The 22057-nt window shown below is 37.8% G+C and overlaps 1 protein-coding gene across 11 annotated transcripts in view; it reads left to right on the top strand.

The window, feature by feature from the left end:
* THOC2 (THO complex 2) overlaps positions 1–22057 on the top strand; it is a 131391-nt gene that overhangs the window by 79482 nt on the left and 29852 nt on the right. For all 11 annotated transcript variants that reach the window (XR_004058338.1, XR_004058339.1, XR_004058337.1 and 8 more), the window contains 10 exons: positions 5777–5818; positions 6252–6382; positions 6485–6586; positions 10559–10643; positions 12158–12251; positions 13036–13116; positions 14991–15087; positions 17129–17246; positions 19199–19378; positions 20378–20542. Coding sequence is in view for 8 of the 11 variants with exons in the window: in XM_010354593.1 (XP_010352895.1) it covers positions 5777–5818; positions 6252–6382; positions 6485–6586; positions 10559–10643; positions 12158–12251; positions 13036–13116; positions 14991–15087; positions 17129–17246; positions 19199–19378; positions 20378–20542 (1095 nt within the window). In the remaining 3 variants the exon portion in view is untranslated. The remainder of the gene's footprint in view (positions 1–5776; positions 5819–6251; positions 6383–6484; positions 6587–10558; positions 10644–12157; positions 12252–13035; positions 13117–14990; positions 15088–17128; positions 17247–19198; positions 19379–20377; positions 20543–22057) is intronic.

The following is a 22057-nucleotide window of genomic DNA, read 5'->3' as shown; positions in this document are numbered from 1 at the left end:
CTCGATCTCCTGACCTCGTGATCCGCCCGTCTCGGCCTCCCAAAGTGCTGAGATTACAGGCTTGAGCCACCGTGCCCGGCCTTGAGTGAGTTTCTTAATCCCGAGTTCTAATTTGATCGCACTGTGGTCAGAGAGACTGTTATAATTTCCATTCTTTTGCATTTCCTGAGGAGTCTTTTACGTCCAATTATGTGGTCAATTTTAGAATAAGTGTGATGTGATGCTGAGAAGAATGTATATTCTGTTGATTTGAGGTGGAGAGTTCTGTAGATGTCTATTAAGTCTACTTTGTTCAGAGCTGAGTTAAAGTCCTGAATGTCTTAGTTAATTTTCTGTGTTGTTGATCTGTCTAGTATTGACAGTGGGGTGTTAAAGTCTCCCACTATTATTGTGTGGGAGCCTAAGTCTCTTTGTAGGTCTCTAAGAACTTGCTTTATGAATCTGGATGCTCCTGTATTGGGTGCATATATATTTAGGATAGTTAGCTCTTCTTGTTGCATTGATCCCTTTACCATTATGTAATACCCCTCTTTGTCTTTTTTGATCTTTGTTGTTTTAAAGTCTGTTTTATCAGAGACTAGGATTGCAACCCCTGCTTTTTTTGCTTTCCATTTGCTTGGTGAATCTTCCTCCATCCCTTTATTTTGAGCCTATGTGTGTCTTTGCATGTGAGATGGGTCTCCCAAATACAGCACACTGATGGGTCTTGATTCTATCCAGTTTGCTAGTCTGTGTCTTAATTTAGGGGCATTTAGCCCATTTACATTTAAGGTTCATATTGTTATGTGTGAATTTGATCCTGTCATTATGATGCTAGCTGGTTATTTTGCCTGTTAGTTGATGCAGTTTCTTCATAGTGTGGATGGTGTTTACAATTTGGTACGTTTTTGCAGTAGCTGTTACCAGTCTTTCCTTTCCATATTTAGTGCTTCCTTCGAGAGCTCTTATAAGGCAGGCCTGGTAGTGACAAAATCTCTCAGCATTTGCTTGTCTGTAAAGGATTTTACTTCTCCTTCGCTTGTGAAACTTAGTTTGGCTGGATATGAACTTCTGGGTTGAAAATTCTTTTCTTTTCTTTAAGAATGTTGATTATTAGACCCCACTCTCTTCTGGCTTGTAAGGTTTCTGCTGAGAGATCTGCTGTTAGTCTGATGGGCTTCCCTTTGTGGGTAACCCGACCTTTCTCTCTGGCTGCCCTTAACATTTTTTTCTTTGTTTTGACCTTGGTGAATCTGATGTTTATGTGTCTTGGGGTTGCTCTTCTCGAGGAGTATCTTTGTGGTGATCTCTGTATTTCCTGAATTTGAATGTTGGCCTGTCTTGCTAGATTGGAGCAGTTTTCCTGGATAATACCCTGAAGAGTGTTTTCCAACTTGGTTCCATTCTCCCTGTGACTTTCAGGTACACGAAGCAAACGGAGGTTTGGTCTTTTCACATAGTCCCATGTTTCTTGGAGGCTTTGTTTGTTCTTTTTCATTTTTTTTCTCTAATCTTGTCTTCACGCTTTGTTTCATTAACTTGAGCTTCAGTCTCTGATATCCTTTCTTCTGCTTGATCGATTTGGCTATAGATACTTGTGTATGCTTCAGGAAGTTCTCATGCTGTGTCTTTCAGCTCCATCAGGTCATTTTTGTTCTCTTAACTGGTTATTCTAGTTAGCAATTCTCTAACCTTTTTTCAAGGTTCTTAGCTTCCTTGCATTGGGTTAGAACATGTTCCTTTAGCTTGGAGGAGTTTCTTGTTACCCACCTTCTGAAGCCTACTTCTGTCAGTTCCTCAAACTCATTCTCTGTCCAGTTTTGTTCCCTTGTTGTTGAGGAGTTGTGATCCTTTGAAGGAGAAGAGGCATTCTGGTTTTTGGAATTTTCAGCCTTTTTGTGCTGTTTTTTCCTCATCTTCGTGGATTTATCTACCTTTGGTCTTTGATGTTGGTGACATTCGGGTGGAGTTTTTGTGTGAACGTCCTATTTGTTGGTGTTGACTCTATTACTTTCTGTTTGTTACTTTTCCTTCTAACAGGCCTCTCTGCTGCAGGTCTGCTGGAGTTTGCTGGAGGTCTACTCCAGACCCTGTTTGCCTGGGTAGATCCAGCGGAGGCTGCAGAACAGCAAAGATTGCTGTCTTTTCCTTCTTCTGGAAGCTTCATCCTGGAGGGGCACCTGCCACATGCCAGCCAGAGCTCTCCTGTATGATGTCTGTCGACCCCTGCTGGGAAGTGTCTCTTGGTCAGGAGGCACAGGGGTCAATCACCCACTTGAGGAGGCAGTCTCTCTCTTAGCAGAGCTTGAGCGCTATCCTGAGAGATCCTCTGTCCCCTTCAGAGCTAGCAGGCAGGAACATTTAAGTCTGCTGAAGCTGTGCCCACAGCCACCTCTTCCCCAAGGTGCTCTGTCCCAGGAAGATGGGAGTTTTATTTGTAAGCCCCTGACTGGGGCTGCTGCCTTTCTTTCAGAGATGCCCTGCCCAGAGAGGAGGAATTTAGAGAGACAGTCAGGCTACACCAGCTTTGGGACGCTGCAGTGGGCTCTGCTCAATTTGAACTTCCCAGCGGCTTTGTTTACACTATGAGGGGAAAACCACCTGCTCAAGCCTCTGTCCCGGGTTGACTTAAGACTGCTGTGCTGGCAGCGAGAATGTCAAGCCAGTGGATCTTAGCTTGCTGGGCTCCGTGGGGGTGGGATCCGCTAAGCTAGACCACTTGGCTCTGTGGCTTCAGCCCCCTTTCCAGGGGAGTGGATGGTTCTGTCTCGCTGGTGTTCCAGGAACTACTGGGGTGTGAAAGAAAACTCCTGCAGCTAGCTCAGTGTCTGCCCAAACGACCATCCAATTTTGTGCTTGAAACCCAGGACCCTGGTGGTGTAGGCACAAGGGAGTCTCCTGGTCTGTGGGTTGTGAAGACCGTGGGAAAAGCTTAGTATCTGGGCCAGAATCTACCGTTCCTCACGGCACAGTCCTTCATGGCTTTCCTTGGCTAGGGGAGGGAGTTCCCTGACCCCTTGCACTTCCTGGGTGAGGCAATGCCCCACCCTGCTTTGGCTTACCCTCCGTGGACTGCACCCACTGTTTAACCAGTGCCACTGAGATGAGCCGGGTACCTCAGTTGGAAATGCAGAAATAATTCACCCTCTTGCTAGGAGCTGCAGACTGGAGCTGTTTCTATTTGGCCACCTTGCCAGCCACCGAAGCCATGATTTCTGAGAGTTCATAGAAATTAGGCTGAAATTTAAATAATTTGCCAGGTCTCAACACTTGATACAGCTTTTTTTAACTTCCCCTTTGATCTTCATAGATCTGCAGGTTTTATTTTCCATTTTCAAAATCTTTTTTTTTTTTTTTGAGACGGAGTCTTGCTCTGTTGCTCTCAGGCTGGAGTGCAGTGGCGTGATCTAGGCTCACTGCAACCACCACCTCCCAGGTTCAAGCGATTCTCCTGCCTCAGCTTCCCGAGTAACTGGGACTTTGCTCGGCTAGATTTTTGTATTTTTAGGAGAGATGGGGTTTCGCCATATTGGTCAGGTTGGTCTCTAACTCCTGACTTCATGATTCGTCTGCCTCGGCTTCCCAAAGTGCTTGGATTACAGGCATCAGCCACCATGCCTGGCCCAAGTATAGTTTTTGATCTTCAAGAGGTGCCAGTACTCTGTCCTGTTCATATTGGAATTCCCAATGCCTGGAATTTAGTCAGTAAATGAATGAATGAATGAATGAATGAATGCATGTCTCTTGTTCTCCCTCCCTGTTTGTGTCTCCCTCCCGTTTCTAGCTGGCATTCAATAAAACTTATAGTGTTATGTGAGAATCTTACAGTTGCTTTGAATTAAAAAGCGAATTAAACTAAAAGAAAAAGTATCAAGGGAGTAGAATGTATTTTTCTACCAAACAGAAGAAAATTCCTTTTATTTGCATGTACTTCTTGATTTAATTTTGTACATTCTTGCTATAATTCGACTTTGATAGGAAGGTCTTTTACTGCTCTTCTAGTTAGTTTTATTTTGCTTCCGATATTTCTTTCCCCTTTTCAAATTTTCCTGCTTATGAAATCTAGAGAATTGATGCGTGAAATTGATATGAAATCTAGAGAATAGATGCTTGAAACTCATATGAGTCACCTAGAAAGGGAATTAGGACAACTTAGTAAATAAGAAAATGTTTTATTTCTATGGGGAAAAAACTGTGTTGCTTTATTAGGTTTGTTTAAATTATAGTATACCAGGAAAGGAGGAGCTTAACTGTCTTTATCCCCGACATAATATACCATAAACCTAGTTTTTCCAATTACAGGATACCTGTATTTTTGTTTCCCAGTGTACATCCTATATGCCACCAGAATTATGTGTATGCCACCTCACCACCCCCAAACCAAACCAAACCAAACCATCTGGTTTTTTTCTGCCAGGCCACTCCTCTGTAACCCAGTTCCTTCTTTGCTTACCAGGATTTATGTTGACTTAATAAATTATTGCTGTGAAAGGAACCATACCTTTTTAACCTGCCAATTAAAAACAAATTGAGTGTATGTATTTTCCCATAAAGGTGACATGGCAGGCCCTGAATTAGTGTTGTGTGAAAATGTAGCATAACGGTTAGACTTTTCCTGTGGTAACATCCATTACTGAAGTGTGAAAATGTATGCATACACAAAACACCCTTATCTACCAAGAAAATAAGAAGCTTATTATCCGCATATTAGCTTTTCCCTCTCTCTCACTTGATATTGAGCTAAATTCTTGTCAGAAATCTAGATTGTCACTGGTTGTCAGTACTTCAGTTGTCTTTTTGTCCTCTACAGACTCCACCAGCTGTCTCTGTTTACATTCACACAAATATCATTCACTGTTTAATTTTGAATTAATAGACATCCTTGTCAAACATCACTTTGGGGGCTCATCTGCAAATCTACAAATTGTTTATATAATACAGACCCAGGATTTTTCATTCAGTCTGTACAATTTAAGCAATGGTTTTGTCTTTGTTAGTAATGTTATTGGTATTTTGGGCTTATCTTTCAGTGAGGACTTTGAGAGTGGTGAATTAAAAGATAGTTTTAAATTTCTTGGTGTTTAATTTGGCTTTGTTTTTGCATTTTTGTTGCTTTAGTGTTTGATTATACTAATTCCGTAGAAGAAAAACTATAATCTCTGGATGGAAAAATGCAAATGTATTATAATGAAATTATTGTACTGGCCACAGTTTTTTTTTTCTTTTTTTTGTTCTTGTCGCCCAGGCTGGTGTGCAATGGCACAATCTCGGCTGACTGCAACCTGTGCCTCCTGGGTTCAAGCGGTTCTCCTGCCTAAGCCTCCTGAGTAGCTGAGGCTACAGGTGCGCGCCACCATGCCTGGTTAATTTTTGTATTTTTAGTAGAGACGGGGTTTCGCCATGTTGGACAGGCTGGTCTCAAACGCCTGACCTCAGGGGATCTGCCCACGTCGGCCTCCCAAAGTCCTGGGATTACAGGCGTGAGGCACCATGCCCAGCCCTCGCTACATTTTTATAATAAATACTTAGATCAATTTTAGGATGCTTTGGTTTGATAGGTTGAGAAAAGAATTGGTTTATAAAAATTGACACTTAAAATTCATGGATGTCAAGTATGACTTAGAGGTTAGAAACATAGATAAAATTTAAAAAGGTTAACAGGCTGTATTTAAAATCTACATATTTGTAAAAAGTAAGAACCATGTGCAAGTTAAAGTTTTTTCAAATTGGAACCTAAATTGTGACACCATAATCTTAGCCATTTTGTATTTTATTAATTTCTTTTTTTAAATTATAGTTTCAGTCTGATGGAAGCAAACAAGAAGATAAAGAAAAAACGGTAAGAGACTAGAAAAATCCAATAATGTGTCTAATGTTTGTCTTGGTACAGTATACTACAAATTTTACTGTGAACAAGTTTTAATCATCTGTATGAGTAATTGTTTTATAATGTAGATGCTGATTATAGTTTTTGGCAGCTTATGCAAAGTTATCTTTTAAGATTAACATTTTTTCCTCTGAGGATTAATATGTTGAAAAAGGAAGAGAGATAAAAGTTCCTCATTCCTTTGCTACCCCTTTCCTTTTCTCACCCCATTTTATGTCTTAGATGGAGAAACATAAATAAGCATTGTGAAAAGGGTGGGTGAGGAATGGGATATTGTGTGTTATGAGATTAAGAAATAGTAATTTTCCCAAGACTGTCATAAATTTATTGTTGGTTATATTAATATAGACCTCTTACTGAAATAACTTTTTCTTCTTTCTTTTAGGAAGTTATCCTTAGCTGTTTGCTTAGCATTACTGACCAGGTACTACTTCCATCTCTTTCTTTGATGGACTGCAATGCTTGTATGTCTGAGGAACTATGGGGAATGTTTAAAACATTTCCATATCAGCATAGGTAAATACATATTATTTTCATGTTTTTAACTATTAGTAATTCTAGTATATTAACCTCTAAGTGTTTAACTTTTCCTAATTCTTCATCTCATCGTTTTTTAAGATACCGTCTGTATGGCCAGTGGAAGAATGAAACTTATAACAGTCACCCACTTTTAGTAAAAGTTAAAGCTCAAACAATAGACAGAGCCAAATATATCATGAAGTAAGTTTTAATTTATTTTTCATATTAATCTAAATTATATCTGGATCTCATTTATTTTCTTTCAGGTAGCTTGTCTGAGCCTCAGTTTTGAGAAAGCCTATGTGTTGTGAATGGTATAGCTGATTTATATACTACAGATGGAATGACTGTTAACTGTGGTTTTAGCTTGTTTTGACTACCAAGTTAATGTTTTCATAGTTGTCCTGTTTACATATGGATAAAAATCTAATGAAAATCCTCTTTAATACATGCATCATGTTATAGGATGAGGGTTTTGTTTTCTTCTTTTTAAGGACAGCCTGCTGTGGCCTTTGCTTACCTTTAGTGATTTGTGCAAGGTAGTAAAAGTTCTAGCAGTTTCCTCTGCTGAAAGTTGCCATAATTAATTTTTTTAATCTGTTAGGAAGAACTAATGAAATTATCCAGAACTATCTCCGCAGGGGTCAACTTTTGAGAAATTTCTTTTTTAAAAAAGTTTGTACACTTTTATTTTCATATCATTAAAAACATAAGAGTGATGTTCTACTTCCCAGTAGATTATTTGAAGTTTAATTATGAAAATCATATACTTCAGATTCGTATTAGTTTAGATAATTATATTGCTGTATTGCAAGTGTTTTCAATGAGGCTATTGTCACTTGTCATTCCTTTTTTAAATTCATGGCAGTGGTATGGTTATTCTAATTAAAAGTAGTTCGTTCTCAGTTTATTTAGATTTAACAGTGTGTAATGTCTGTTAAATGTTGTCTTTGCCCAGTGATACTGTTTCTGGTCACAGTTTGCTGGGAAAACAGGTGTGTGCATGATCACAATTTTTTTTTTCCCCCTGTGAGCCTATGGATTATATTGAAACAACCTAGTTTAATAGGTTATACATGTTATACAGCATGAATAAAGTGCTGTGGGAGGATAGATGAGAGTAAATGATTTCACTTGGGGGAGTTTTGTTTGGCAGGAGATGTTATTAGATCTGAAAGAGTTTCTGGACTTAAGAGTTCTCCAGGTACAGTTTCTAGCTTAACAACATCAGCTAATATTTAGGGGAGCTCTTACTATATGTGCCAGGCATTAAACTAAGTGCTCTGCATGGATTGTTTAATAATACATTAAGCATTATTAAATACCTTAAATTCATCTGCTGTCTCTGCCACCACTACCTTAGTTCTTTTATCTGGCATATTACGGTGATTTGTATATTCTCTTACTTAAAAATCCTTTGGTGACTGACTTTACCTGAAGGTATATGTTAGGCTTTATGGCATGGTGATATAAATAAGAGGTCCTCCCTGGTTTGTCCCTCCCTGCATACAACCTCCTTTCCTGCCAATTCTGCTTCCAGATGTGCTGAGCCTACTAATGTTTCCCTAAATGTACCACTCTTTCCTTAGCTTCTCTTCCCCTGTGTATACTTTTTGTTTCCTCTGTTTGTACAGGTTTTCCCTTACCTTTCTTTCCCCCTTTCCATCTGGTGACCTCATTCTTGGAGAATGAGCTCCAGTGTTACTTCCAGTGAAGGCTTCCCTAGCATAAACTGCCAAGCACAATCGATCTTTATTTCCACCGCTATTCTTTATGCATCTAATGTTATCATACCTCTAGGTACATTGATATGATTGTTTTTCTGTTTTTAATTATCTAATGTTTTGAATAGTTTATATGTTTACATGGATTAAGTTTCAGTAAATATAAAAGGTATACATACAGCAAAAAGTCTCACCCCATCCTCCATCTACTCAGTTCTTTCCCCCAAGGAAAATAACCACTGTTTAGTCTCTTATTTATCCTTCCATATATTCTTGTGTATATACAAGTCAGTACGAATATATTTTCCCCCTTAGTATTATTATTATTATTATTACATTAATATTGTTTTTTCTTTGTAAAAATGGGACCTCACTATGTTGCCCAGGCTGGTCTTAAACTCCTGGCCTCAAGTGATCCTCCCACCTTGACCTCTTAGTCTTAGTGCTGGAGTTACAGACGTGAGCCACCACACCCCAGCCACCTTTTAGATTATCAATAGCGTATAAGTACTATTCTGTTGATTGCTCTTTTTAAGAATATTGAAATTTAATAAATGATTTGAAATCTGTCTCCCTCACTGGACCAGGCTTGAGAGCAGGAACTGTTATTCTGTTATTCATCCTTTTTTTTTTTTTTTTTTTTTTTTTTTTTTTGGGAGATGGAGTTTTGCACTGTCGCCCACGCTGGAGTGCTGCAGTGGCACGATCTCGGCTCACTGCAACCTTTGCCTCCTGGGTTCAAGCTATTCTCCTGCCTCGGCCTCCCAAATAGTTGGGATTACAGGCGCCCGCCACTACGTCCAGCTAATTTTTTGTATTTTTAGTAGAGACGGGGTTTCACCATGTTGGCCAGGCTGGTCTCGAACTTCTAACCTTGTGATTCACCCACCTCGGCCTCCCAAAGTGGTGGGATTACAGGTGTGAGCCACTGCACCCGGCCTCATCCTTATATTTCTACACTTGACCTTAGCCAAAAGGCTGAGACACAATCTTCCTTGTTTTTCTAATGCTTAGTACTTTGACTGTCATCACAGGTATTAATATGAATGAATAAAAATATAATTTACTACAGAATAATATGTGCAGAATTTTTAATATACTTGGATTTCTGTTATATTCGTAAGCTAAAACTATTTTACCAGGCTTAAACAATATGATTTTGTTACTGTTTGAAGTTTTTACATTGAGCATATAATGTATTAATTTATTACTTGTAGAATTTCATGAGTTTTGAATACTATTTAAAACATGAGCTTGCTATAGGGCATTTAATAATTCTTTCTACAAATGTTTGTTGTGTTCCATATGCTAGACACTGGTGGTTTGAGGGGAAGACAAAGACAAGAAAATATTTCTTTAATTTTTGTTTGTTTGTCCCTCCAGGGTGATGGAGGCAGAAGGGAATGGAATAAAAAACAGAGAGAGGAGGGGTTGACCTTGGCAAGTAGAGGGAGGCACCTGAAATATTGGGGTTAGAAATAGGGACAGGTAGTGGTAAGTTGGAAATTTGAACAAAATACTGTATAGCTAACTGTTAAAACTAATCGTCTCTCTTTTCTATGAAACAAAAACTGGGATATGGAGAATTGGAAAGGGCAGCAGTTGATGATGAAATAATTTTGATTGATGGGGCCAGTTTTGTCATGAGAAATTAATTATAGCAAGTTTGTCACTTGGATAATGGTCACATCTTCTGAATTATAAACTGAATTCATAATTTACATCATTATGTTTTCATCCTAGAAAGCTTCCTTCCTGTCACTTGTAGCCTCTTCAAGTCTCTAGATTTATTATGTAATAATCTCAGCAGAGGCATTTAAGATTCTGTATAATAATTGTTTTGAACTGTAAGAATTAATAGATATAAATTTGAAGAATGCTGGTAAAAGGATGATGAGCAAAGGAAGAAATAAAGAGGAAGGAAAGGAGTAGAATTTAGTTTCAAAACATTGTTTACCTTGAATATGAAAAGCAGATAACTTTACATATTGAGGAGTACAGCATTAACTATTGCTGTGTTAGAGTCACTGAGCCAGATGGCATGAGGCATTTCATTGCATGACACCAAATTTGATATCTTAATCCCTAAACTGATAAATGAGTCATCCTAAATCTGAAATAATTTTGATTCTTTGTAAGAAGAGTTTTATGTACTTGCAGAGTACATTAAGAGTTTTACTGATTAGTAGACTATTACTATGAAGTGGAAATGTGTATTTTATAAATGTTAAGCATTTAATATAAAATCTCAATACCCTCTGGGAGAATCCCTAACCAAAATAGCCCAAATCCTGCCATAAAGGATGTGATGAATGTGGTTGTTTGCATTAATCCGTTTTGGATATTTGGGGAATAATTGCTTTTTCCCCCACGATGATGTAACAAAGCTATCAACATTACAAGGAATGTTACTTAAGATGATCCCTGCCACCTTTTTCTTCCTCTGTAGGCGCCTAACCAAGGAAAATGTGAAGCCTTCTGGAAGACAAATTGGGAAGTTGAGCCACAGCAATCCAACCATTTTGTTTGATTATGTATGTTTTGAGGTTAATATTATTTTAAGGGATTTTTCTTTTTGTTGCCTTTAAATCAGCTCAGGTGGAAACAGAATGATGTTAGAAAATGAAACATTGTAAAACAAAATTACTGCACAATATATGTAACACATTGATCTATTTTTCTATTAATAGTAACAGTGCTACTATTATAGACAATTATAATAGTTATTTTGTATATATAATGTTATTTTGTATACCACATTTTGATTTCTGGACTTATTACTTGATTTTAGCTTTTAGAAACATTCAAATGACATTTCATTGTGATTTACCTGTAGTACTATCACTGCAATGTTTATTTATTTTTATTTATTTATTTTTTTTGAGATGAAGTCTTGCTCTGTCACCCAGGCTATAGTGCAGTGACCCGATCTCGGCTTACTGCAACCTCTGCCTCCCGGGTTCAAGTGATTCTCCTGCCTGTCTCCTGAGTAACTGGAATTACAGGCGCGCGCCACTGCACTTGGCTAATTTTTTGTATTTTTAGTAGAGATGTGGTTTCACCATGTTGGCCAGGCTGGTCTTGAGCTCCTGACCTCAGGTAATCCACCCGCCTTGGCCTCCTGAAGTGCTAGGATTATAGGCGTGAGCCACCATGCCTGGCCAATATTTAGAGATTTCTAAAACACATGAGAGAGACTAGACTCTTTCATTCCAAAATTCAGCTTTAGGCCAACTGGAGTTATTTCCTTTTTTAATTAATTTTTTTAAGATTCAAGGGGTACATGTGCAGGTTTATTACATGGATGTATTGCATAATGCTGAGGTTTGGCCTTCTATTGAACTCCTCACCCAAATTGTGAGCATAGTACCCAGTAGGTAGTTTTTCAAACCTTCACAAGCCCCTACCCCACTTACTTTTAGAGTCCCCAGTGTCTTTCTATCTTTATGTCCATGTGTACCCATAGTAAAGTTTCAGGATACAAAATCAACATACAAAAATCTGTAACATTTCTATACACCAATAATGTTCAAGCTGAAAACCAAATCAAGAGCACAATCCCATTTACAATAGTCACAAAAAAAGTGCCAAGAGATATATCTAACCAAGGAGGTGAAAGATCTGTATTAGAACTGTAAAACACTGATGAAAGAAATCATAGATGATAAAAGCAAGTGGAAAGACATTCCATGCTCTTGGATTGGGAGAATCAATATAGTTAAAATGTCCATACCGCCCAAAGGAATCTACAGATTCATTGCAATTCCAGTCAGATTACCACTGTCATTTTTTATAGAATTGGAATTATTTTCTAACTGAAAAATGTAGCCTAAGAAAATATTCTCTAAGGCAGAGATAAAATAGTAATTTCTATATATATATGAAATATTTATATAGAAACCACTTTATTTAAATATTTATATAGGAAGCCACTTTAATTATAAGCATTATTTCTTCTGAAAAATAAAAAGTGTAGCCATTACTTAGTTGGCACAATAGAAATCCTTTGATCAGTTAATACCTTCTATTATTTGTTGCTGTTTTCCAGATCTTGTCACAAATACAGAAGTATGATAACTTAATAACACCTGTAGTAGATTCATTGAAATACCTCACTTCATTGAATTATGATGTCTTGGCCTGTATCCTTTCAAATGAAGTAATATGTAGATTTCATATTTAATAGATCATATGGTAAATGTTTTATTTTCATTCTGTTTTCCTTTAGTAACCATCTGAGGTTGACTCAGGTGGCTGATCTGAAGTTTGGTCAGTCAGTAGTGTGTGTGTGTGTGTGTGTGTGTGTGAGAGAGAGAGAAAGAGAGAGAGAGTGTGTGTCTTTGTGTTGTATAAAGGGAGACATGAGGCTTACCAGACTTTTTTTTTTGCGAGATGGAGTTTTGCTCTGTCGCCCAGGCTGGAGTGCAGTGGCACGGTTTCGGCTCATTGCAACCTCCGCCTCCTGGGTTCAAGTGAGTCTCTTGCCTCAGCTTCCCAAGTAGCTGGGATTACAGGCGGGTGCTATCACACCTGGCTAATTTCCTAGTTTTTTGGTAGAGATGGGATTTCACTAGGTTGGCCAGGGTGATCTTGAACTCCTGACCTCAAGTGATCCACCCACCTTGGCCTCCCAAAGTGCTGGGATTAGAGGCATGAGCCACTGCACCCAACTGGCTTACCAGACATCTTGATATTGATGGAATCTATCTTGATTGCTGAAAGATGGAAAGGAGGCTAAAGAAGGAATGTTGGTACTACAATGAGTGTATTTTTCAATAATTAGTTTTAGCAACATCCCTGGTCTTGGAAAAAAAGAAAAATAATTTGTAATGACCAACAATTTTGCCCCTATGATGTGGCATATTTATGTTTTAAGGGTCTTTATTAGAGATGTAATGACTTAAGTTTTTTCTTAATGTATGAAAGATTGTATCATTGAAGCTTTAGCTAATCCAGAAAAGGAAAGAATGAAACATGATGACACAACCATCTCAAGCTGGCTTCAGAGTAAGTATTTTTTTTTTTGCGAAAATGAAAATACTGTCTGTGGTAACTGCCATGTTATGTGTTTTATTACCTACGCTTAGAGACTTTTAGAAGCCTATTTGTTAAGAGTTGTTGAGGATATCTAGCTACTTTGTTCTACAGAGTCCTTGGCTACTTAAGGAGGTTGATATGGTACTTATTTATTTTCCTAACTTAAGAGACCATTATTGACTGTGATAGAATTTGGGTAAGCATTACTGGGGAGATGAAATCTCCTTCTTTTTATTTATTTATTTATTTATTTTTTGTGATGGAGTCTCGCTCTGTCATCCAGGCTGGAGTGCAGTGGTGTGATCTCGACTCACTGCAGCCTCCGCCTCCCAGGTTCTAGCAATTCTCCTGCCTCAGCTTCCCTAGTAGTTGGGATTACAGGCATGTGCCACCATGCCCAGCTAATTTTTGTATTTTCGTTAGAGGCAGGATTTCACCATGTTGGCCAGGCTGGTCTCAAACTCCTGACCTCAAGTGATCTGCCCACCTTGGCCTCCCAAAGTGCTGGGACTACAGGCATGAGCCACCATGCCTAGCCAAAAATCTCCTTCTTTTTAACTAACATTATTTCATAGGAGTTGATCATAAGGGAGCTAGTCTCATTTCTTCCCATTCCATGCTGAGGTTCCAGTCATCTTAAAAGAACAAAAACTTGACTTAGTTTAACCGAAAAAACTAACCATATTTCTTTTTAATTCTTGTACCTTTGGTTTCTAGCAGCCAGTTCCCTTTCTTTCAACTTATTGTATCTGATAGCGGAATCTTGCAGTGGCTCCCCATTGTCCTTTAAAGTCCGAAATGTTTAATAAGTCATACAAGTAAGTTCTTTTGAAATCAGGTCCTTTTGCACTGTTCTAGCCTCATCTTTTCCCTGCTTCCCAATATTCTAGATTCCATTAATACTGAACTTCTTGTACTTTCCGTGAACTTTTGCCCATTATTCACTTGACTTGGAATATCCTTCATGGCCCACTCCGTGTTCTGTTTATTCATTAGATTTCAGCTTAGAGGTCACTTCTTCTGGAAAGCTTTTTCTGTTAATGCTCCCACCCACAAGTCTGAATTGGGCGTTCCTCTTTTATATTCCCATGGAGCATTTTGCTCATCATAGTTATTTGTTTACTTTTCTGTATCTTCCACTAGACTCAGCTCCTTGAAGGCAGGACTTGAGTTTTGTCCAATATCATTTAGGTGCTTAGCAAATAGTTGTGGAATAGGTTGCAGAATACTTGACTTTACTTGAATCTCCTACTCTTGTATTGGCTGGAGTCTCCTCCCTATTCATGGTATGATAAGGACCATTGGTTAAAATTGGTCTCTTGTCTGCTTCCAGGTCTGGTAATACTTTATTTTCTTGCACCTCCACAACTAGTAACATGTTCTTAGATAAAAAGACATTTTTTTTTTTCCTTGACTCAATTCGAGGGCTGGCATTTTGTCATTTATTCAAGTTTACTGAGTGATCTGCAAGATTTTGTTATATCTTAGTTTCACAAACTCTGGAATCAGGCTGCAAAGATTTGACTTACTGCTCTACTTTATACTATGTGACCGTGAGCAAGTTACATGACATGTCTGTTCTGAATTTGCCTCATCAATAGGTGATACCAACATAGGATAATAGTTGCAAGGATTAAGTGAGATAATCATTATAAAGTGCTTGGTACAGTGCTTGACATATGTATGCTCAATAAATATTGGTTATTGTTATTATTATGAAACTCCATTCAACAGCATCAGCAATACAATGATTCCTATCTCATTTTATTTTAGAGGTTTAGTTGAAATGATACTTGTGCATTTTGTTTTATGAGTTGTTTTTACTCCTTTTTTATTTCATATAGGTCTGGCTAGTTTCTGTGGTGCAGTTTTTCGTAAATATCCAATTGATCTTGCTGGTCTTCTTCAGTATGTTGCCAATCAGCTAAAGGCGGGCAAAAGGTATTCCATAGCAAATTATACATAACGAAATTCAATAGAGTACTTCTGGTGGTTTGGGGTTATTGAGACTCCTATTATCCTGAAAGACTACTTACTTGTTGGTTGTAGGCTCAAGTAGAATAGTTGCTCACTTATTTACATGAAATTCTTTAGTTAAATGATCATACATAAATAGACACTTTTTTTTCATGAATAAATGTACTATTTGGCTATATATGTTAATGCTCTAAAAATATACTTTCATTTATTTTGACTGCCTATTGGGCTTTTGAGTAAATGCCTAATATGATATATTGTGTATCTTCCTATAACAAAACATACTGCACTAGGTCAGTATGCAGTAATTGACCTGTATCACATTGAACATCTGGTAGGAACATGTTTATTTTGAGGGTGTATATAATACCTTTAAAGCATAATTTTTGAATTTGAGTTTTAGAGATACATAAGGCGTCCATACCTTTTGGACAATGTCCTTTTTTCTTTATAAATACTGAAGTTTATTTTATTTTGGGCCAATATCAGTGCTTAGAGTTTGAATTAGTATGTATATATATTAAACCTCATGAGAAGTAGACTGACTAGAATCAAAGAACCTGAAATTGTTTTCAGAAGCTTTCTGGTAGAAAGCAAACAAACAAAACATTAAAAGCTATTTGGTGTTCCAAACAAGTATTACCTAAGTAATTATTGACAGATTCTTATTTTGGCTTAGGGAAAACTTAAAAAATATTTAAACTTATGTTTTTTTTGGCACATCCCTTATGCTCGTCTCTCTGCCATTTCTATATATTTTTATTCTTCTTTATCTATAGGCCGGAATAACATACATCATTTTTTAAATCTATAACTCAGCTTTCTGTACTATGAATACAGTTTGTGTGACCATCTAATTAAAACATAGTTTGAAGAAAAAATAAACTGTTTCATTGGTACTTATATACTAGTTTTCATGAGGGCTTTCTTTAAAAAAAACAAACAAACAAACAAACAAAAAAAAAACAAAAGCAACTAAGGAAAGCACGGCAAGTTGAGAGAACAAACCCTTAATAAGAATCTTAGAAAATGGTTCTTTTGTCTATTAGCTTGTGTCTTGGGTATGTCTGACTTTATGTTTGGAGAAACATCTGGATTTTTTAGGAAAGAATGTTTTTACTTTGTTTAGATTAACTAATTAAAGAAGATCTTAGAGGACATAAGGTATTATTTTCATTGGTAGTCCTAAACTTTGAAGATTAAAAAGCGTAACTGTTGGCACATTACTGAAATGTGCTCTGGGCTGGCCACTAAATTGTCATCTTTGGCTCAGATATCACAGCTTAGAACTTCTTTTTTTCCTTCCTTCCCTGCTTCTCTTCCAAGTGTATGTGACCATGCTACATCTTTGTCCCTTTTTAGTAAATGGATTATTTAGAAATGGCTCTATACCATCAAAAATGTTTTGGCCATCCTGTATTGGAGGAGAAAAAATGCTGTGAAGGACTTTATTGGGTCAACTGATAAAATGAAATATCAATGGTAGATTTAAGGATTTTATCAGTGTTTGATGTACTAAAATTGATAACTGTGCTGTGGTTATTTAAGAGAATAGCTCTCTTAGGAAATGCAGTCTTAGAAATTTTAGGGGTAAAAGGCCATGATATATAAATAATTTTCCCTCAAATGATTAAAAAATTGAGTGTGTGACTATGTATGTAGAAAGGGGCTCCAGAGAGGGAGAGGAAATGCAAATGATCAAGCAGGAGTAAAAATGTTACCAGGTGAAGTTGAGGTAAAGGATATATGGGTGAGCTTTGTACTGTTTTTATTTTTCCATCCTATCTGTAAATTTGAAATTATTTCCAAGTAAAAGTTAAAATGAACTTACACACCAAGTATTTGTCAATATAGTTCTAGGAATGCAGTTAAAAACTGCTTCCGCCCCTTCTCCCATATATATATACAAATAATTTAGGGTTTCTCAGTATATTAATTACAATATATTGTTACTTTTATATTTGAAGTTCTAACTATACACTGTTTCTTTTTTCTTTTTGAATAGTTTTGACCTGCTTATATTGAAAGAAGTGGTGCAAAAAATGGCAGGAATAGAAATTACAGAGGAAATGACAATGGAGCAACTAGAGGCTATGACTGGTGGAGAGCAGCTAAAAGCTGAGGTAAGAATTGCTATTTTTGTTCATCAACTTTTAAAATTCATTGATGTATGCATGGTCATAGTAGAGAATCCAAACAATATGTAAGTTTATAAAACCAAATGTCAAAGCCGTACATACCTTCCTTTCACAACCACCCCTACCCCCTTTTGAAATTGAGATACAGTAATTACTTCAACTTTTTAAAAAAGCTGAAACAAAGTATAAAAGACAGTAAGTATTTCTCTGATGGCTAGTGATGATGAGCATTTTTTCATGTGTCTGCTGGCTGCATAAATGTCTTCTTTTGAGAAGTGTCTGTTCATATCCTTTGCCTTTAAGCCAGTGACTGTAGTCTGTAATAGTCACTGAAATAAATTTGTGTAAGGGAAGGAATATGGAATGTAGGAGTTTTTTATATTAAGGATTTTAACCCCACTTTTTGATGGGGTTGTTTGTTTTTTTCTTGTAAATTTGTTTGAGTTCTTTGTAGGTTCTGGATATTAGCACTTTGTCAAATGAGTAGATTGCAAAAATTTTCTAGCCATCAGAGAAATGCAAATCAAAACCACAATGAGATACCATCTCATACCAGATAGAATGGTGATCATTAAAAAGTCAGGAAACAGGTGCTGGAGAGGATGTGGAGAAATAGGAACACTTTTACACTGTTGGTGGGACTGTAAGCTAGTTCAGTCATTGTGGAAGACAGTGTGGCGATTCCTCAAGGATCTAGAACTAGAAATACCATTTGACCCAGCCATCCCATTACTGGGTATATACCCAAAGGATTATAAATCATGCTGCTATAAAGACGCATGCACACGTATGTTTATTGCAGCACTATTCACAATAGCAAAGACTTGGAACCAACCCAGATGTCCATCAATGACAGACTGGATTAAGAAAATGTGGCACATATACACCATGGAATACTATGCAGCCATAAAAAAGGATGAGTTCACGTCCTTTGCAGGGATGTGAATGCAGCTGGAAACCATCATTCTCAGCAAACTATCACAAGAACAGAAAACTAAACACTGCATGTTCTCACTCATAAGTGGGAATTGAACAATGAGAATACTTGGACAAAGGAAGGGGAACATCACACACTGGGGCCTGTTGTGGGGTGGAGGGACGGGGGAGTGATAGCATTAGGGGATATACCTAATGTAAATGACGAGTTAATGGATTCAGCACACCAACATGGCACATGTAAACATAGGTAACAAACCTGCACGTTATGCACATGTACCCTAGAACTTAAAGTATAATAAAAAAGAAAAAACAAAGACAGTAAGAAATGCATCCATAAGGAAAATAATTACCAAATAAGGCCGGGTGTGGTGGCTCACGCTTATAATCCCAGCACTTTGGGAAGTGGGTGGATCACCTGAGGTCAGGAGTTCGAGACCAGCCTGGCCAATATGGCAAAACCCCACCTCTACTAAAAATACAAAAAATTAGCCACACGTAGTGGTGGGCACCTGTAATCCCAGCTACTTGAGAGGCTGAGGCAGGAGAATTGCTTGAACTTAGGAGGCGGAGGTTGCAGTGAGCCAAGATCTCGCCATTGCACTCCAGCCTGGGCAAGAGAGTGAGACTCTGTCTCAATAAATAAATAAATAAAATTACCAAATAATTACTAAATCTTCTGTGATCCTTGATATCCTCACTCCCTTAAGTCTTAGTTGCTCTGTTGAATCTGTGCCATACTGAATAACGAATAATCCTTTATGACGGACTGCAAGGTGGAAAATGGAAAATATGCAAAAATTTAAATTCAGTTGACATTTGCCTTTAAGCCAGTGACTGTAGTCTGTAATAGTCACTGAAATAAATTTGTGTAAGGGAAGGAATATGGAATGTAGGAGTTTTTTATATTAAGGATTTTAACTCAACTTTTTTCTGCCTTTTTTCAAATTAGCATGGGTTATGTACTGTACACTGGTAAATTCGTGTCTTCTCTTGTGCAGGGTGGTTATTTTGGTCAGATCAGAAACACTAAAAAATCCTCTCAGAGATTAAAGGATGCTCTATTGGACCATGATCTTGCCCTTCCTCTCTGTCTGCTTATGGCTCAGCAGAGAAATGGGGTAATCTTTCAGGAAGGTGGAGAGAAACATTTGAAACTTGTGGGAAAGCTCTATGACCAGGCAAGTTAAAGTGGCTTTTATGTTTATGTACATGTTTTTAATCCTGTTAAGGGAAGATAATGTGTTATAATTTGAAAAATGTCATTTTTGCACATCATGTGAATATGAGGCATCCTAATCTAATGTGAAAGACATTCTAGAAATAGGGCCTATTTCTATGTAAATTATGATATTTAAGAGATAGCTCCAAGATATGTTATGTGTAAGGCGGTCAGTTAATTAAATATTACATCATTAAATCCCTGCAACTTCAAGTTGTTTGCATTTATATCTTTCCTGATCTCTGGAAATCTCAGTCATAACAGAATAGATGCTTGCTTGCTTGCTCACTCGTGCATGCTCGCTCTCTTTTCCTTTTTGTTTTTTAAGACAAGGCCTCACTCTGTTACCCAGGCTAGAGTGCAGTGCATGATCTCAGCTCACTATAGCCTCTACCTCCCTGGCTCAAGTGATCAGTCTACCTCAGCCTCCCGAGTAGCTGAGGACTATAGGCATGCACCACCATGCCTGGCTAATTTTTGGATTTTTTTTGTAGAGTTGGAGCTCTGCCATGTTGCCCAGGCTGGGTTGCTATCTCTCTTTTTCTTTGCATTATAGTTGATAGTTAAACACATTTTGTGTGCTAATCTTAAGTTTTGGTACTTAATATTTATAAATATATTCTGTAAATAAAGTTTTCTTCTTTTAAGGGCAAAGGAATTGACTTCTGTTTGCCTATGGTTATTATTTTATTTGATTTAGGTAAATATATTCCACTAAAAGTGATGAACAACAGCTTGACATTTAGAGACCTAGTTGGCTAGTAAAGCCTTGGATTAGTCAACCTGTCAGGGCCTTGGCATCTTTTTTCGTAACATGGTCGTGTGATTATACTTGTAGATGGTCTCTAAAGTCCTTTTAAATTATAAAATTTGGATTCTTAATTGTTAAAATATTCCTGAAATGACTTCTTAATCACTTTGGAAAATATGTTGATTTTGTCTTATTTTTTAAATTTAGTGTCATGATACCCTGGTGCAGTTTGGTGGGTTTTTAGCATCTAATCTGAGCACAGAAGATTATATAAAGCGAGTGCCTTCAATTGATGTACTCTGTAATGAATTTCATACACCCCATGATGCAGCATTTTTCCTGTCTAGGCCAATGTATGCGCATCATATTTCGGTAAGTACAAGTGTCTTTGCTGCCGCTCAAGAACGATCCAAATTATTTCTTAACGATTTTATCTGTAAGTACATTTCACTACAGATTTTGGGGGAAGGTTTTGGCCCTTAAACTAGGATTCCTTCTTTGTTTCCAATAGGGGTACAGAGCTGTGTGGTAGAGGTATACAAAAAAGGTGATGAGAAATGTGGAGTCTAATCATTTAATCAAACATCTGCTGTTAGTGTTTACTATATCAACTGCTACAGTCTCCCACTTCTTTCCTAACTGTTACTTGATTTAATTATCACTTTGTTAGCACTATGCAGAAATTCCTGTGTTATGTATACACTCTGAAGGGGAAAAGACAATAAGGGAGTGGTGTTAGGCTAGCTTCTTCCCCTTTAGATCCTCTCAATCCAGAGAATTGTATGCTGTCTTTGTGTAATGTCTTACTGTTGTTACACCCCATGGTAGATCATTCTCAGCTGTACAAGAGGGTACCTGATTCCTTGACAGACAGAGGTGGGAGAGTTGCTTCATCTTAGGAATTCTGACCTGCCCTGTGCTAAGTGAACACACTAATCAGCAATATGGAATCCTAGCAAACAGGAACACCTGATTGTCTGACGTTGGCTGAACTTTGCCAGGTCAGAAAATGGAGCAGGTCATTCAAGCTACCTTTTCTCTCTTACTTGTGTAAAATATTATGTTTGTCTTTTAAGAGATGCAAAAACCTAAACAAAGAAATGGCATTTCCCTCTCAGGCTTGGAAGAAAACAGAAATCGGAAGTGGCTGTATAGCCAAGTTAGATATAAGTCTTATCTGTAGGCAACATGCCACTTTCTGGAAAAGGGGTTTACCAGCAACCTTGTGGTTGCACTGGATGGGCATCCAAGCTGCCCTGGGATCCTTGCTTTTGCTTCTTGAGTGAAAACCTCTGTTGAAGAGGTGACTGCTATGTCCCCTCTATAAATTGACTATCAGCAGGCTCTCTTGGAGATAATTCAGCCAAACGCTGCTCAGATTTTTTTTTTTTTTTTTTTTTGAGATGGAGTCTCGCTCTGTCTCCCAGGCTGGAGTGCAGTGGTGTAATCTCAGCTCACTGCAACTTCCACCTCTCGGGTTCAACTCCTATCCCAAGCTCCCAAGTAGCTGGGATTACAGGTGCCCACCATCACACCCAGCTAATTTTTGTATTTTTAGAAGAGATGGGGTTTTGCCATGTTGGCCAGGCTGGTCTCAAACTCCTGACCTCAGGTGATCCACCTGCCTCGGCCTCCCAAAGTGCTGGCATTACAGGCATGAGCCACTGTGCCTGGCCTGCTCAGATTCTTGAGATGAGATTTTTGAACAATAGTGAGAAGTACAGCAATAATTGTGGATATCAGTTCTATTCCATAAGTCTAGTTCCCCAGGTGATTTGAAATGTAGAACTGTTATGTCTCTACATTTGACTGAAGGTGTGAACTTGAAGTGGGAGTTAAACTGACTTTAGACAAGGACATATTCATCCTAGGTAAATATGAAGTATA

The sequence above is a fragment of the Rhinopithecus roxellana genome, chromosome 7 (assembly GCF_007565055.1).
Source record: "Rhinopithecus roxellana isolate Shanxi Qingling chromosome 7, ASM756505v1, whole genome shotgun sequence".
In the NCBI taxonomy this organism is placed as follows: domain Eukaryota; kingdom Metazoa; phylum Chordata; class Mammalia; order Primates; family Cercopithecidae; genus Rhinopithecus; species Rhinopithecus roxellana.
The sequence above is the reverse complement of the archived record's forward strand: the minus strand, read 5'-3'. Positions and strand labels throughout refer to the sequence as shown.